Source organism: Sarcophilus harrisii, chromosome 2 (assembly GCF_902635505.1).
Source record: "Sarcophilus harrisii chromosome 2, mSarHar1.11, whole genome shotgun sequence".
NCBI lineage: Eukaryota > Metazoa > Chordata > Mammalia > Dasyuromorphia > Dasyuridae > Sarcophilus > Sarcophilus harrisii.
The window spans coordinates 588,494,229-588,512,082 of NC_045427.1; the positions used below are offsets into that span (position 1 = coordinate 588,494,229).

Genomic DNA, 17,854 nt, shown 5'->3' on the forward strand with positions numbered 1-17,854 from the left:
CATTTTTCTCTCTTTTTGTCTAGCAGCACATAGTTTTAATTAGAACTCATTTATTTGCTTTAAAATCAATCAGTAAAGGCAATTCTCTTTTGTCCATTTTTTTTTCTCATTAAAACTTGGTATTCCTGTTCATTTGTTTTTCACTAAAATTTCATTATGGTTTGTCCAATTCTAGAAAGAAATCTATTGGTATTTTTATTACTAGTGCATTCAATCTATGAATTAATTTAGGGACACTTTAATTTTTATTTTATTTTTTTTTAATTATTTTATTTTAAAAAGCAGAATGAGAAAAAATAAAAATGGAAAAAGAATACAAAATTAAACAAAAGAGAAGATTGTCATGTCCTCAGCAGAACACCAGGGATGATTCAAAATATATAACAACAATTTATCAATTCAAGAAAGTATATTTATAAGTAGAAAAAATTATATTCATGAGTGTCCATCTTGACTTCTTTGTAAATTATTCTTTTGTTCTCTTTTAAGCATCTTTTTTACTTTATTCTTTTTTTCCCCTTCTTTCATCTCCTCCCTCCCCACTCTCAAGCAGGCCTAATTTTCTACTGTGTTCTGGTTTGGTTGATAGAAAGTCCTGAAAATTTTCAAATTCACTGAATGACCATTTTTTTCTCATTCAATATTATGGGTAACTTTGCTGGATATGATATTTTTTTTTTTGCTGCAGGTCTAATTCTTTTGATTTTCAGTAGATATAATTCCAGGTCCCATGGTCTTTTATTGTAGCTGCTGATAAGTCCTGTACAGTTCTAATTGTAGCTCTAGTGTATTTGAATTGGGTTTTTTTCCCCTTGTTTCTTGCAAATTTTTCTTTGTGATCTGGGGGTTTCAAAATTTATCAATAATATTTCTGTGTGTTTTCCACAAAGGATTTCTTTGAGGTGACAATTGGTGGGTTGTTGTTTTTTTTTTTTTTTTTTAATTTCTACTTCCCTCTCATGTTCTATCACTCCAGAACATTTTTTCTTGGATTGTTTTTTACCTTATTGTATCAAGATTCCATTTTTTGGTCACAACTTTCAGGCAGTCCCATTATTCTTATATTGTGTCTTCTTGATCTGTTCTCTAGGTCTGTTATTTTTCTTATAAGATGTTTCACATTCTTTTTCCCATGATCTTCTTGTTTTTCTTGGATAATTTTTATTTTCATTTTTTTCATTTTTCCTCAATGTCTCTCATTTGATTTTTATTTATTTTTAGTTCTTCTATAAATTCTCTTTGGGTAGGGAGCCATTTCATGTTACTCTTTGGGGATACAAGAAGCTTTTTGGACTTCAGTGTTCTTCTCCGAAGATGAACCCTGGGTCTTCCCTGCTCCCATAGTAAGTGTCTATGGTTGAGTTCATTTTTTAAAAGAGGTATTAGTAATTATCTCTAATTCTGAGATAATATCTCTAGCTTCACTTCAGCTCTTCCCTCTGACCAGGGTCCCCAAACCAAGAGGTCCCCACTCCTACAAGTGCCCACAGCCAGTAGCATCCTAGCCCCACTGTCTCTGCACTTATGGTTATTTCTGGCCCAGGGCCAAATCTGGACAGTTCCCTCTGTCTTCCTAGGCTCAGATCCCCATCTCTGCATACAGTCTGGGAGGTAAAAGCTTCTGTGGTTTCTGCTGAGGCTCCAGCCAAACCCAGCTCACCCCAAGGTGTTCTGACAAGCTGGCCCAGAGGTATTTGCACTTCAGACAGGTTAATCCCTGACTAGGGTCTTTCTTTGGGTATTGGGTTGTGCCACAGGACCCCTGTTCTGGCCCAAGTCTTGATTTTTCAACAGTCTATGTTCACCCTGAGATGCAAATTTGTTCTATTTGCGGGAGAAATCTGGAGAGCTTGAAATTTACCAACCTACTCTGCCATCTTCCCAGAATCCTCCCACCACTTTAATTTTTCATTAAATTGATCTGACCTATCCAGCAATATTGAATTTTCCTTCTCTTAATTGGGTCTTCCTCATTTTCTGTCAAGGTGATACAATAATTATCTTCATGTAGATATATCAAGGACACTTTCTTTTTTTTTTTCCTCAGACACTTATTTTATATAGTAACAACATATTATTTTTGATTAATGGTTGCTTATAGTATACCATTATCTTTGTACTGTTTCTTTTAGAATCAACCATAGCAGTCATTGCTCAGCATGAATTTGTGAAGACTCCTTTGTTTCTGACAGCACCTATCTCCCCGTAATTCTGTTGATTAGTCAGTTTAGTTTCCCCCTTAAATTCTCTTTTTTTTATTTTTTTATTTTTTATTTAATAGCCTTTTATTTACAGGATATATACATGGGTAACTTTACAGCATTAACAATTGCCAAACCTCTTGTTCCAATTTTTCACCTCTTACCCCCCCCCCACCCCCTCCCCTAAATGGCAGGATGACCAGTAGATGTTAAATATATTAAAATATAACTTAGATACACAATAAGTATACATGACCAAAACATTATTTTGCTGTACAAAAAGAATCAGACTCTGAATTATTGTACAATTAGCTTGTGAAGGAAATCAAAGATGCAGGTGTGCATAAATATAGGGATTGGGAATTCAATGTAATGGTTTTTAGTCATCTCCCAGAGTTCTTTTTCTGGGTATAGCTAGTTCAGTTCATTACTGCTCCATTAGAAATGATTTGGTTGATCTCGTTGCTGAGGATGGCCTGATCCATCAGAACTGGTCATCATCTAGTATTGTTGTTGAAGTATATAATGATCTCCTGGTCCTGCTCATTTCACTCAGCATCAGTTCGTGTAAGTCTCTCCAGGCCTTTCTGAAATCATCCTGTTGGTCATTTCTTACAGAACAGTAATATTCCATAATTTTCATATACCACAATTTATTCAGCCATTCTCCAACTGATGGACATCCATTCAGTTTCCAGTTTCTAGCCACTACAAAAAGGGCTGCCACAAACCATTCGTGCACATACAGGTCCCTTTCCCTTCTTTATAATCTCTTTGGGATATAATCCCAGTAGTAACACTGCTGGATCAAAGGGTATGCACAGTTTGATAACTTTTTGAGCATAGTTATCAAGGACACTTTCTGGCCAGCTCTTTCAGAGTCTAGCTAGCTACATCTGTCCCTCAGGGTTCTAGGATACCTTGAGGGCTTTTGAAGTATCCCTTCTCTACTGTCATTAGCTCACTCCCCCACTGATTGTATCCCTCCCCATTCTTAGCCACCAGGGACTAACTAGCATGAAAGTTCCATTTAACATTAGCTTTTACAAAGAGACAATGCTTCAAAATATAGCCAGAACAAAAGTACAACTATTTCCAGTCCGGAATTAGCCAAAAATCCAGTGTCTGCCCTTACTAAAGGAAGGCAATGGGAGGAGTTTGTCACCATACCTTCAGATCCTCTATTTATAGGGGAGAGGAGACAATGTCAGTCCAGAATTGATTTAATGACTTGGTAATAAGATTAGAAGTGAAGAGCTTAACCTCAGAAGGGCCTCTTGTTTAGTGGATTTGAAAAAAACAACAATAAACAGGCCAGGGGGAGCCCAAAAGTTCAGTTTTATGAGTAAACAGAGATAGGAATATAATATGTACAATTCTACAAAGAAACTCGTTTTAAAAAATTTAAAAATTAGTACATTAATCTCTGAAAATGTTTAGGGAATATTGCTTTTTATTATACTGTGCTGATATCCAAGAACACTGAATTTTTCTTTATTTTTTAGGTATTCCTTTACTTCTTCATGTATATTATGTATTTCATTGTTAGGTCAAACCACATATTTCTACAGGTTTGCAATAAAAGAAGTAAAAAAAAACACTGAAATGAAGCGAAATGCGGTGGAATTGTAATAACCAATTCCAATCCTGGAGAAGTAATAAAGAAATGTACATTACTTTCACTGAGTTTGAAATGTTGCCTATGCACTTGGTTTGGCTTAAACTGTTCCTTATTTCAAAGCAAAATTCCCTAGTGATAGTGTGGCAATATATCTGAAAATGTCTGTAATGTTAAAACAAAGGTATCCATGAAACTTGATAGCTCTTGTGTTCTTTTTTAAGTGAGAGAAGAAAGACTATCAAAGCAAGAAATCCCAGGTTTACTTTGGCTGGGTTTATCCTTTCCACCTCCACACAGAACTCTAGGTCATCATGGTTTAGAAAGAACTGAAACATCTGAATTCTAAGTTACTCAGCTGTGCAGAGAAAGCATTTGAATCCATTGAATTTGGCCCTATTATTTCCTTCCCCAGTGCTGTTTATCCTGTATTTTATCTAAGGACAATTTAAGCCTGAGCTCTGAGGGACAGGGGATTTGAGTGCTTCCCATAGATCCTTGGCTGATCAAAAAGATCGAAATGCAACTCTTAATTTTATTATTAAGGGGTAAATTCAGTAACATTTCATTTCTTATTTAATTCTATGTGAGAGATCAGAGAGACTGAGGGAGATGTGTCTTTTTTCCCACTTTTTACATGAATTCTTATTTCTATTGTGACAGAAAAAATCCATGAAGAAATCGACCGAGTGATTGGCCCAAACCAAAGTCCCTGCATGAAAGACAGAAACAATATGCCTTATACCAATGCTGTGATCCATGAAATACAGAGATATATAGACCTTGTTCCTGCCAGCCTGCCTCATGCAGTAACACAAGACATTCAGTTCAGACAATACCTCATTCCCAAGGTAGGCAGTGTCTCATTTGCTAAGAAGAATAAAAGAAGGGACATAACTAGCACCAAATGAATGGGGCTTTCCCCTAGAATGGAAGAAAGGTAATATATTTCTTCTGTGAAACAACCTAGTCTTCTTGCCTTTCATGGCAGTTGTCTGATGTCTCAGCAGCTACCACCTCTGCAATCCCTTTCTCTGACATGCTGCCTTTCCCCCAACCATTTTTGGAATGAGAGCTGGATTGTCCCCCAACTGGTACATCTCAACCTTTGATTGACGTGTCTAATGTACCACCATTGTCATGCTTCCAGTTATTTTTGTCCCCAGTGAAATGATTTCTAATTAAAGTTCCTTACCAGCATCTACACTCCCTCTCCTAAAAGGGACTTCTAGACACTCATACGATTATAGTATGGAGGCTATCTAAACATGTACCCCAGACAAAAGTTCCTCTAGCCTCTGCTTAAACATATCCACTGAGAGTAGGCAGCCCATTGCATTTCTGATAGGTTTAATTATCAAAATTCTCCTTACACTACAATGCCTGGTATATAATAGGCACTTAATAAATGTTTTCTAATTGAATTCTTCCTCCCTGTAACTCTCACTTATTGGTCCTGGTTTTGCTCTATAAGGGCCAAGATTGTACCTCTCTGCAAACTGACATTAGGGTACTTTGAATATGGGAGTCAGGTTATCGGGGTCCTGGTCTCAGCTTCAACCAGGGTTGGCCCCTAGTTCCCCTGTTTGTAAATGTAGCAGAGGGGGATGGAGAGGGGAAGACTGAACTAAATGATTTTTAAGGTTCCTTTAAACTCTAACATTCCAGGACATCTTTTATCATTCAAATTATGTTTTTTTTTTCTTCTGTTTATTTCAGGGCACCACCATAATACCATTGCTGACTTCTGTTCTCTATGACAATGAAGAGTTCCCCAATCCAGATCAGTTTGACCCACATCATTTCCTGGATGAAAGTGGCAACTTTAAGAAAAGCAATTATTTTTTACCTTTTTCAATAGGTAAGGCAAAATTTTCCAAATCTGTGGTTCTGTATATCCCACTTACAACTTGTGTGACTTTGAGCAAATTCCTTGACATCTCTCAGCTTTGGTTTCCTCAGATATCAAATGAGGGGTCAGCCTGATGAGCCCCAAGCTCTCTTTTACTACTAAATCTTAGCCATGAGATGAGGATAATTCATGTCCTTCCACTCTTGTTTGGGTTGTAGGCCACTATTGGAAGTGATAGCAGGTACAGGAATCTATTTTCAGGAATGTTTGCTCAGTGCTAAACAAAATTAATGGGGCTTTGGCAATTGCTTCAGTTTTTCTAGGAAGATGTAAAACCAGTGGCCACTGTGTCTTCCCTCCAGATCCATCACTAATGTCCCCAAAGGACTAAAAATTGTCCCATGGGGATTTCTTAGCTAGGAGCTTCTTCTCTCAGGCGCAGTTTTCTAAGCATTTTTGCCCATGGAGTGCATCATGATACCTCAGCAAACAGAGCAAGATGGCGAGATTATCTCAATGGCCCATTGCTCAGATGCCATCAGACACTACTCACCCATAGTCCTTTCTTACTGTCCTAAGAACATTACAGTAATTCTTGTGATTTAAAATATCACAGTGATTCTTGTGATATAATGATTTTTGACTCTGATAGATGAGACTGAAGGGCATTCTAGAAGTCTTTACTACCACCTTGCTACCTTTTTTGTACCTCTGTCACTAAGATTCTGATCTTGTCCAATGTCATACCCAATTGTTCTTGGAGTATCCAGAGGCCCGTGTGAGGAGCCTTCTTCTTGGATACCAAAGTGTTTTCATCCTTCATTGGGACAGAAAACCAGCTCTAGACCTTATTTTTGTCCTTTGAGTTCCCCTTATTGGATGAATCCATTGATACCCAGGTAATCGTCAGCAAAGAAGGGTAACTCTATGATCTCCCCAATTCCTAGTCATGAGTTACCAGCTATTCCCTTTGATTCAGTGAGGGCTCTTGTAGCCAGGGCCAAGCCCACCAAGAAGGACATTGATCTCCTTCTATTTTCCTGGAAGAGAAGTGAAAGGATAATTTTGTTGAACATCTTACTGTAGCAAGGTTGCCCAGTATATGAGTTCAAATTTGATCAGAGTTGTTTACTTGCTGTTGGATTCTATTTCACTCTGTTCACTTGCTAGTCACTCCATCTCTGTTTGCTTCAGTTTTTCCATCCATAAAAGAGAGAGAATAATAGCATCTGCTTCTCAAACTTGTTGTAAGGATCAAAGCAGATAGTAATTGTAAAGTGCTTAGCACAGTACTTTGCATATAGAAATTAATATAGAAATATAAATTATCTATTATTATTATTATTAACAATACAAATGGCAAAATTTTATCAATTGGAAATTAAATATGAAATAAATATAAAATTAGAATTGAAGGGAGGCAATATTCAGTTTCAGTTCTGCATTCACTTAAAATTTTTTAAAATAGTATTTTATTTTTCTAAATACATGCAAAGATAGTTTTCAATATTCACCTTTGCAAAATCTTGTGTTCCAAGTTTTTCTCCCTCTCCTCCTTCCTCCCCCGCAAAAAAATCTGATAGAGATTAAATGTATGCCATTCTCCTAAACATATTTCCATATTTGCACAAGAAAAAATCAGATCAAAAGGGGAAAAAACATGAAAAAGGAAAAGAAAATAAGCAAACAAACAACAACAACAAAAAGATGACAATATTATGCTTTAATCCACATTTAGTCTTCATAGTTCTCTCTCTGGATGCAAATGGCATTTCCCATAATCTTTGGAAATTGCCTTGAATTACCTCATTACTGAAAAGAGCCAAGTTTTCCACAATTGATCATCATATAATCTTCTTGCTCCTTTGTACAATGTTTTCTTGGTTCTGCTCACTTCACTTAGGATCAGTTCATGTAAGTCTTTCCAGGCTTTTCTGAAATCAATCTGCTCATCATTTCTTATGTAACAATAATATTCCATTACATTCATATGCCATAATTTATTCAGCCATTCCCTAACTGATGGGCATCCACTCAGATTCTAGTTCCTTGCCACTACAAAAAGATGCTGGTACAAATATTTTTGCATATGTAATTCTTCTCCCCTCTTTTATGATCTCCTTGAGATACAGACCCAGTAGAGACACTGATGGATCAAAGGATATGCATAGTTTTATATCCCTTTAGGTATATCTACATTCAATTTTTAGAAGCAGCTAGTTGGGGAGGTTCTTCTATTGGGAAGAGGGGAAAATGGAAAATTTGCATGTGACTGAGAGCCCAGGACTTGAACTGAAATCTGGTAGATGGAGTTTAAGAGGCAGCTACCTAATACTAATCTGTATTTTTAAGGACAATTTCCTACTGGGATCAGAAAAGAGGAGGTGTGATAAGGAGCAGAGAACTAGAAAGGCACTAAACAGGAAGCAAGAAGCTAGTCCCAGTATATATGAACAAAAAATTATGTATAGTAGCTCTTTTCTGGGGACAAAGAAAAGGAAATTGAGGGGATGCCCATCAATTGGGAATGGCTAAACAAAATCTGGTATGTCATTATAATGGAATACTATTTTCCCTAAGAAATGATGAGCAGGATGCTCTCAGAAAAACCTGTAAAAACTTTCATTAGTTGATGCAAAGTGAAATGTACTGTATACAAAGTAACAGCACTATTGTAAGATGGGCAACTATTATTACTTAACTATTCTCAGCAATATAATGATTCAAGACAACTCTCTGGAAGACTTAGGATGAAAAATGTTATTCATCCTCAGAGAAAGAACTGATAGTGACAATACAGATTGAAGCACATTTAAAATTTTTAATTTTCTTGAGGTTTTTTGGGAGGGTGAGTGTCTATGTTTTCTTTCAGTGTGATTTTTATGGAAATGTTTTTTCATGACTATACATGTATAACTGATATCGAATTGATTACCTTCTCAATGAGGTGAGGTAAGGGGGGAGGAAGAGAGAGAATTAAAAGTTTTAAAAACAAATGTTAAAAATTGTTTTTACATGTAAGTTGTGGGGGGGGGGGGATATAATACTAAATTTAAGAAAGAAAAAAGCACATCCCAGGTCTAGTTTGGAGAACTGCAGTAGGTAGTTCTCTTCTTGCCTTGGGGCAGGGAACCCTTTCCTTTGATTATAAAGTCTGGCATACAAGAGCTAAATTTAAGGAAATTAACTGGAAGGAATTTCCCTTCTAGTAGAGCGTAGGTTGGGGTTTCAGAAGGAGACATGATGGAATGTTCTTTGTCAGTTAGACACTAAGTTAATGGAAGGGTTTGGTTATCTACAAGCAAAATCAGTAGAGTAAGAGTAGACATATCAATCGGTGTCCTTGGACTAGAGAAGGAGAAATAGACTCAGTCCTCACTTCAGTGTCAATGGTATGGGATGCAGCCTATAATAACATCAGTAACAATGATTAGCACTAATAACTAGCATTGATATGGCACTTTAAGATTTACAAATCTCTCATTTTATCCTCACAATTATCCCTGAGAGCTGAATGCTATTATTATTCCCATTATACAGATGGAGAAATTGAGGCAGACCCGCCCAGGGTCACACAGGTAGTAAATGTCTGAAATAGCATTCAAACTCATATCTTCCTGATACCACTAGAGTGGTACCTATGTCACCTAAAGTGTTGGATTTGGAGTCAGGAAGACCTGAGTTTAAATCCTGCCCTAGACATTTCCTAGCTTTGTGAGTCTGTGCAAGTCATCATCCTCTGTCAGTCTCAGTTTTCCCATCTACAAAAAGGGGACAATAATAGCACCTACATTACTGAGTTGTTTTGTGAATCAAATGAGATAATGCACATACTTGACTTTATAGACCATAAAGAGCTATATTGATATTAATTATAGTTCTAGCAGTTATGGGGCGTCTCAAAACAGTGTCCTAAGTGACTTGTAAGCCTAAGTTTATCATTTCTACTTATCTCTTCCAGGAAAACGGGCATGTGTTGGCGAGGGCTTGGCTCAGATGGAATTGTTTCTCTTTTTTACCACCATCCTACAAAATTTTACCTTGAAGCCCGTCACTGACCTCAAAGACATTGATGTCACTCCAGTTGACAATGGGTTTAACCACGTGCCGCCCTGTTACGAGATCTGCTTCCTACCTTCCAAGAATATGTAAAGGACCACCCTCTAGCAGTGGTCTTGGCTCCTTCTCGCTGTCCTGCCATTCTTTCCCCTGGCATCCAAAGTTTTCCAGAAGTTGGACCAAATGGACTCTTCCAGCCTGATTTCCACCTGCTCCCCTTGGCTTTAGTAAAAATAGATGACAAGCGGACTCCTCCCAGGCTTCTTGCCTCAATGCTTTCATTCCTGCCAATTATTCCTATGGCTCAGAGTATTTCCTCCTGTTTCTCATTTTCTCTTGCTGAAATACTCCCAGTCCTTAAAGATCCATTCAGATGCCACATGTCTATGATTTCTTTAGCACTTATGGTCTGTACTACACAATATAACATTTAACTACATGCTCAATTTACTTTGCTTCCTTTCAAATATTTCAGTCTCATTTCCTGGGCAGATGAATGGTACAGTAGGTAAAGTAAGAGACTTGGAGTCAGGAAGACCTGGTCAAATCCTGCACCAGACACTTAATGTAGCTTTATTCCCCTAGTCAAGTTCTTTGATATCTCAATCTCTTGTTTGTTCTTCTGTAAAAAGGAGATAATAATAGCACCTACCTCCCTTGGTCATTGTAAAGATCAAAGGAGATGACATAATTAAAGCACTTCGTTAGCCTTCGAGCACTACATAAATGCTAGTTACCATTATCTTTTCTTTAAGTAGAATGTAAGCCACTTGGGTCAGGGACCATATACAGTACTGGGCACAGAGAAGAGAATTAATAGCTAACTCTTTGTTATACACTGAGTAGGCTGTTTCATCTTGTGAGAGTATATGCAAAATGCATTTGCTTTTTTTAGTTTATGAATATATATACATATATATACCTATACTTATACATATATATATATATATATATATATATATATATATATATATATATATATAGTTTTTTATCCTTCTTGCTCTAAGAGGACCATGACATCATGGTTGTTAATGCCATAATCTGCAAGTAAATTGGATTTCAGTGAGGGAGAACTATGAGCAAGAACTATGCATCTGCCTCACTTTCCCCTCTAGAGCCACTTGGTCCAGTGGCCAGATATAGATCAAGATGACTGGAGATGCACACAATATACATACATACACATATATGTACAAGCTATACATATATCCTATACATGCATACACATATACATGTGTCCTTATGTATTATGTAATAAATAATATATTGTATATTATTAATAAATATTTAGGGTATGAATATAAATAAATATAATTATCACATTATATTTTACCTACAATGGCCTATAAAATGTCCACAGTTTATACATTTAAAACATTGTTTTATGACAAATTTCTTTGTTACATTTATATCTCTGTCATCAACTAGTTTCAATAAAGTTAGAGTATCAGAGGGGAAGGAAAGATCAGTAAAGGAGAGAAAAAAGTAGTCTTGCCACGTCTTCCTTGGCTATAGCCCACTTACCTTCTTGCTTCTTTTAGTGGAAAGAGTCTCAGTATGGATTCAAAAGTTTAAATCCCAGCTCTGTTGATAACTATTTGTGTGTATAGGAAAATTGCTTTTATGTCTCTGCACATCAGATACAGAATGTGGGTGGATATTGGATTCAGAAGGTCTTAACTTGGGATCTGTAATTTGGGGGTTTTTAATAAAAATTTAAGTACATTTCAATTTAATTTGAATCTTGTATATCTTATTTAATTAAGGGTAGAATAAATCCCAGAATTTTAGATCTAGAATTGTTGAGGACTATGCCTAAGTATGGAACCCAGAAAGTCTGGGTAAAGGGGTTAAAGGGGATTGTACCATTTAAAGGGCAGGCTGGTTCTCTGAAAGCCTCCACAGTTGTGAATCATAACACACTTGCAGAAATTGCAAATTTCTTTCCTGAAGCAGATGTTGCTTGTGGATTGGGAATGAAATGAAATGAAATAAGTTGAAGGCAGAGGGAAAAGGAGAGAGGTCAGAATGCAACTGCTTCTCAGTCTTCTTGTATTGTGATCATCTTCTCACATGAAGCGACTTATTCTGCTGGTCAAAATTAGATCCCTAGCAGCCACTAGCAGGTGACTCCTGTAACATAGAATGAATTCTAAAATCTGGTTCAGGAGTTTTTAATCTAGATTCTATGAACTCCCAAGGGATCTGGGTATAGAATTCAGAGGGATCTATGAACTTGGATCAGAAAAGAAAAATTATATCTTTATTTTCAATAACTTCTACCTAAAATTTGCATTTTCTTCAATCATTTCAAAATCTTTTCTGAGAAAGGTAAAGCTCAGAGGTATTATCAGACTGCTAAAAAGGTTCCATGACAGAGAAAAGGTTAAGTACTCCTGGATGAGAGGATACCTAGGATTTCTTCCAGTTATTTTTTGAGCCTCATTTGTTCAACGTAGGTAGGAGAGGTTTGCTGTTACTGTATCCTCAGCTCCAGGAGTAAATGATCCATATCCTCCATTCTAGAGGTGGTTGGTAGCACAATGGACAGAGCACTGAAACTGGAGCCAAGATGACTTTAGTTCAAATTTGACTTTAGAAGCTTACTAGCTGTGTGACCCAGCACAAATTACTTAACCTCTATTTGCCTCAGTTTCCTCATCTGTAAAATGGGAATAATAATAGCACCTCCCTCCAAAGGCATCAAAATAATATTTATAAAAAGCTCTTAGTACAGTTTAGGTACTATATTAATGCTTATAGTCCTTTTACCTAATGTATTTTCTTTTGCAAAGCAATTGGGGTTAAATGACTTACCCAGGGTCACATAGCTAATAAGTATTAAGTGTTTGAAGCTGGATTTGAACTCAGGTCCTCTTTACTTTAGGAATGGTGTTTCATCCACTGTACTGTCTAGTTCCCCCTACCTAGTGTATTTTCAAAATAACAACTCAGCATATAACATTCTGCAAACATGTAAGAGAAATACCTTTGAATATAAAGGAAAGGAAATTAGACTAACACAAAGCCATTCAATAAGGAAAGTAAATTAAGCTAACACAAGACCATTCTATACCCACTAGAAATGATCAAAGGGAATAGAATAATATATTCCAAAAAGAAAAGACTCTCTGGATGCAACCCAAAATAACACACACCCTACAAATCTAACCCTAATTATCAATGAAAAAAACATGAATGTTCAACAAAAGAGGCATTTAAAAGGACATTGATTATTTAACTTGCAAAAATCAATGATGTACCAGAGAAGATAAGAAGAAGTAAATTTAAATTGAGAAAAGAATGAGAAAATGTTTGCTTTGAAATTGGGAAGAACATATAATTTTATTCAGTAAATATAATAATAAACAGAAACTTAATTGGAAGGATCTCAGAGCTTATCCAGACCAAACCAGACCAAACTAAGACGCTCCTCTATCATGCCCACAAGTCATCATCCAGTCCCTGCATGAAAATCTCTGGTTATAGGAAATAGGACAATTCTGTTAGAATGTGCTCCATTTTGTCAATATTCTCCCCAAAAATATGCTAAGCAGGAAGTGGACACTATGCTTCAGATGTAGTGAATAATTATGAAGTACAGTGAGGCTGTCTTTCCCCTCATCTTGGATGTAGTACCTCTATTAATACAACCTTTCTGTCCTCTGTGCTTGAAGAGGACTAAAATGACATCACTATATCAAGAACAGAGTATCTGACAGTGGCTGATCAGACAGTGTGCACTCAGAAAGCTCTATCACAAGACAGGCACAAATAGTCTATATGAATATCTGGATCATTGTAACCCCAAAGATCAGGGGGCACAGTTCTATTACATCAGATTCACACAGGAATAGGCAATGGACCTGTGATTTCATGGATTTGAGGAAATCCCATGTAAGAAAATAACTCTACCAAAGCACATCTGTTACATAGAGTCATGGAAAGTTGTCTGGTGCTCTGAGAGAATAAAGTTTACCTGTCCAAGGTAACATAATATGTGTCAGTGGTGGGATTTGAACTCAGAAAGTCAGCTTTCTACCATATTGCCTTTCATAAATTCCAGGAGTCCTTGAGTATACCAGGTAGAGGAAATTTTCAACTGTTTATAGGATCAGAGATTCAGAACCAGAGAGAAACTTAACGGTCATCTTATTCAGTCCTCTCATTTTAGTTCTCTGTAGCCCTACTCAATCAATTTTCTCAACCAATGTATGAAGCTCTTGCCAGCTTTTTCAGTCAGACCTCAGAAAGTTTAGAAACTCTTTCTTTAGACTATCCAGAAGACTCTATCATAGTCAGAGGCTAAATTGAAATTGAGTTTGCTCTTTTGAGTTTTCTTAGAATTGTGTTTTTGAAGGACCTGAGTTCAAATGTAACCTCAGACACTTAACACTTCCTTAGCTGTGTGACCCTGGGAAAGTCACTCAACATCAATTGCCTCAGCAGAAACAAAACAAAACAACAAGAAATTGTGTTTCTATTAACTACCCTTTCTATTGTCTTCTTTCAGTCTTCAGTTCAATTGTCATCCAAATGGTCAGGAAATCATTTTTTTTAAAAATAACTTTTTATTTTCAAAATACATGCAAAGATAGTTTTCAACATTCATCCTTGCAAACCTTGTGCTCCAAATTAGGAAATCAGTTTTAATTCTTAAGTTATATCATAACCACTGACTGAAATGAGTATCCTCAGGGCTCTATTTCCCCAAATGGAAAAGTTGCTACAATAAGAAAATTGTTTTACTCCCATCCCATCAAATTCTTTTTTTTTTAAATCCACACCCAAGCTAGAGAAGTGATACTAGGTTTGTAGTTTTTGTCTCATTTTCTCTTAGCAACATACCATACTATACCAGTTTCATTATATTTTAGTTTTGTCCCCAAATATTCTCTTTCTCAAATTTAGTTCATTTATATGTTACTTCTGTCATTCTGTAAATTTCCTTTTGTTTCACTGAAATGTAATTGCTCTACTAAATTGTTTTCTAGACTCAGGGCTTCATTTAGTATTTATTTCTTTTGAGATTACTTTTTTTTCTTTTTGGCCTCCTAACACTTTAGCATCCACTGCTGCTTTATTGAATGAAAAGGAGAGTCAGTAGCTTATCAAATGTGGTTTCCCAAGGAATTCTAATTTAATATCCTTTTTGCTATTGGACTAAAACACTGAACTGTAGCTATTCACAGGAGTTAACTGCTCCCCAAAAGGAGGTCAAGTACATTAGTTGCCACACTAATTAACTTCCTCCTATTGTCTGTTCTGGTGCCATAATTACATAAAAGACACTTTTGGTGCTAGAGAGACCATACTGCTGAAGGAGCTTACTTTATGTCTGAGATCTGGACTCTATGTTTTCCTTTTGCTGCTTTTCTTTCTGAAGACTAAATATAAATAACCATGAGTTTTTCTTTCCAGAATAAGTTCTACAGAATTCCTTTCTTTGTATCATAGTTCCTTTTAGGACATTGTCTGAAGTGTAATGGCTTCCCTTTACCACAGCTTTCCATCTTGATGTTGAAATTTATTTTGTGTGTGTGAGTGAGTGAGCGTTTTAGAAGGGAAATTTTATTTTGGGGTAGGGAATGCTTTTAGCTTTCAACTGAATCCATAGACATCTTAAAAAGTCTTTTCTGGCAAATGCAGATGTAAACCCTGCCTTGAGCATAACTTCTAGTCCTGAAGCAATTCTAGTCATACTTTTAAAAAGATAACAAAATTCAGAGGGTTCCATGGAGGTCCTAAAGGATAGTGAGAAGAGAGGAGACTGTATTGTGCTCAGATTATATGAAGAAATTGGGGCTGTTTAGCCCATGAAAGATAAGACTCAGGGGAATATGACAGACAGCTGTCATACTTGAAGACAGCTTCAAGTATTCAAAAACTTTCCATGTGGAAGAGACTGCCTGATCTGCCTGTCCTCAGAGGAAAGAACTTAGTTGGAGGAGGGGAGGAGATAGAAGTGCCTGCATATTGCCTTTAGAAAAAACATACTCCTTGTCCTGGCATTTAAAGCTATTTATTTATTTATTTTTATTAAAGCTTTTTATTTTCAAAGCATATACATGAATATTTTGTCAACATTGACCCTTGCAAAACCTTGTGTTCTAATTTCCATCCCCCTTTTCCCACCCCTCCCCAGATGGCAAATAATCTATGTTAAACACAGTACAAATATATATATATATAGATAGATATCTATATATATATGTTAAATCCAATTTATGCAAACATATTTGCACAATTATCTTGCTGCACAAGAAAAGTCAAATCAAATAGGAAAAAGCAAGAAAGAAAATAAAATGCAAGCAAACAACAAAAAGAGTGAAAATGCTTTGTTGTGAACCACACTCAGTTCCCACAGTCCTCTCTCTGGGTGTAGATGGCTCTCTTCATCAAAAGACCACTATAACTGGCCTCAGTCATCTCATTGTTGAAGAGAGCCACATCCATCAGAAGAGATCATTGTATAATCTTGTTGCCATGTACAGTGATCTCCTGGTTCTGCTCATTTCACTCAGCATCAGTTCATGTAGGTCTCTCCAAGCTTCTCTGAAATCATCCTGCTGGTCGTTTCTTACAGAACAATAGTATTCCATAACATTCATATACTGGAATTTATTCAGCCATTTTCCAATTGATGGGCATCCATTCAGTTTCCAGTTTCTTGCCACTACAAAAAGGGCCGCCACAAACATATATGCACATGTGGGTCCTAAAGCTATTTATTGATGATTGACAAGCATTTATTAAGCGCCTACTGTATGACAGCCACTTGGAATATAAAGACAAAAATGAAAATAGTCCCTATAGTCAGGAACTATTGATTCTATTGAGGTAGAGATAATGTATACATATATAAGAAAATCCAAAATAAAAACAATCTATTTTAGGAGAAAAGGAAAATGCAACTGTGGGCATTAAGAGAGCCTTTATGCAGAAAATGATACTTGATTCTGATAGACATCATTTCTAAAATATACAGAGAATTGACTCAAATTTAGAAGAATTCAAGCCATTCTCCAATTGATAAATGGTCAAAGGATAGGAACAATTTTCAGATGAAGAAATTAAAACCATTTCTAATCATATGAAAAAGTGCTCTAAATCACTCTTGATCAGAGAAATGCATATTAAGACAACTCTGAGATACCACTACACACCTTTCAGATTGGCTAGAATGACAGGAAAAGATAATGACAAATGTTGGAGCGGATGTGGGAAAACTGGTGGAGTTGTGAACTTTTATATTGTTGGTGGAGTTGTGAACAGATCCAACCATTCTGGTGAGCAATCTGGAATTGTGCTCAAAGAGTTATCAAACTGTGCATACCCTTTGACCCAGCAGTGTTTCTACTCGGCTTATATCCCAAAGAGATCTTAAAGGAGGGAAAGGGACCCCTGCATGTACAAGAATGTTTGTGGCAGCCCTTTTTGTAGTGGAACTGGAAACTGAATGAATACCCATCAGTTGGAGAATGACTGAATAAGTGATGCTATATGAATGTTACAGAATATTATTGTTCTATAAGAAACAACCAGCAGGATGATTTTAGAGAGGCCTGGGGAGACTTACATGAACTGATACTAAGTGAAATGAGCAGAACGAGGAGATCATTGTACATGGCAACAACAAGATTATATGATGATCAATCCTGATGGATATGGTTCCCCTTAATAATGAGATGATTCAGACCAGTTCCAATGATCTTGTAATGAAGAGAGCCATCTACACCCAGAGAGAGGACTGTGGGAACTGAGCGTGGACCACAACACAGTATTTTCCCTCTTTCACAACAACAACAGTTGTTTGCTTGCATTTTGTTTTCTTTCTTTGTTTTTTTTTCCTTCTTAATCAGATTTTTCTTGTGCAGCAAGATAATTGTATAAATATGTATACATATATTGGATTTTACATATATTTTAACATATTTGACATGTGTTGGATTACTTGTCATCTAGAGGATGGAGTGGGGAGAAGGAGGGGAAAATCTGGAACAGAAGTTTTTGCAAGGGTCAATGTTGAAAAATTACCCATGCATATATTTTGTAAATAAAAAGCCTTAATAAAAAATAGGGAAAAAAAGAAAATGATACCTGTGCTGAGATCTGAAGAAAATT

The 17,854-nt window shown here is 36.4% G+C and overlaps 1 protein-coding gene across 1 annotated transcript in view; it reads left to right on the forward strand.

Annotated features, from left to right (window-relative positions):
* Positions 1-10,647, forward strand: part of LOC100915447 (cytochrome P450 2C19-like) — a 28,784-nt gene extending 18,137 nt beyond the window's left edge. Inside the window, exons 8-10 of the mRNA XM_003755255.3 lie at positions 4,483-4,670; positions 5,539-5,680; positions 9,633-10,647. Coding sequence (XP_003755303.1) covers positions 4,483-4,670; positions 5,539-5,680; positions 9,633-9,823 — 521 coding nt within the window. The 3' untranslated portion in view covers positions 9,824-10,647. The remainder of the gene's footprint in view (positions 1-4,482; positions 4,671-5,538; positions 5,681-9,632) is intronic.
* The last annotated feature ends 7,207 nt before the right edge of the window (positions 10,648-17,854 follow it).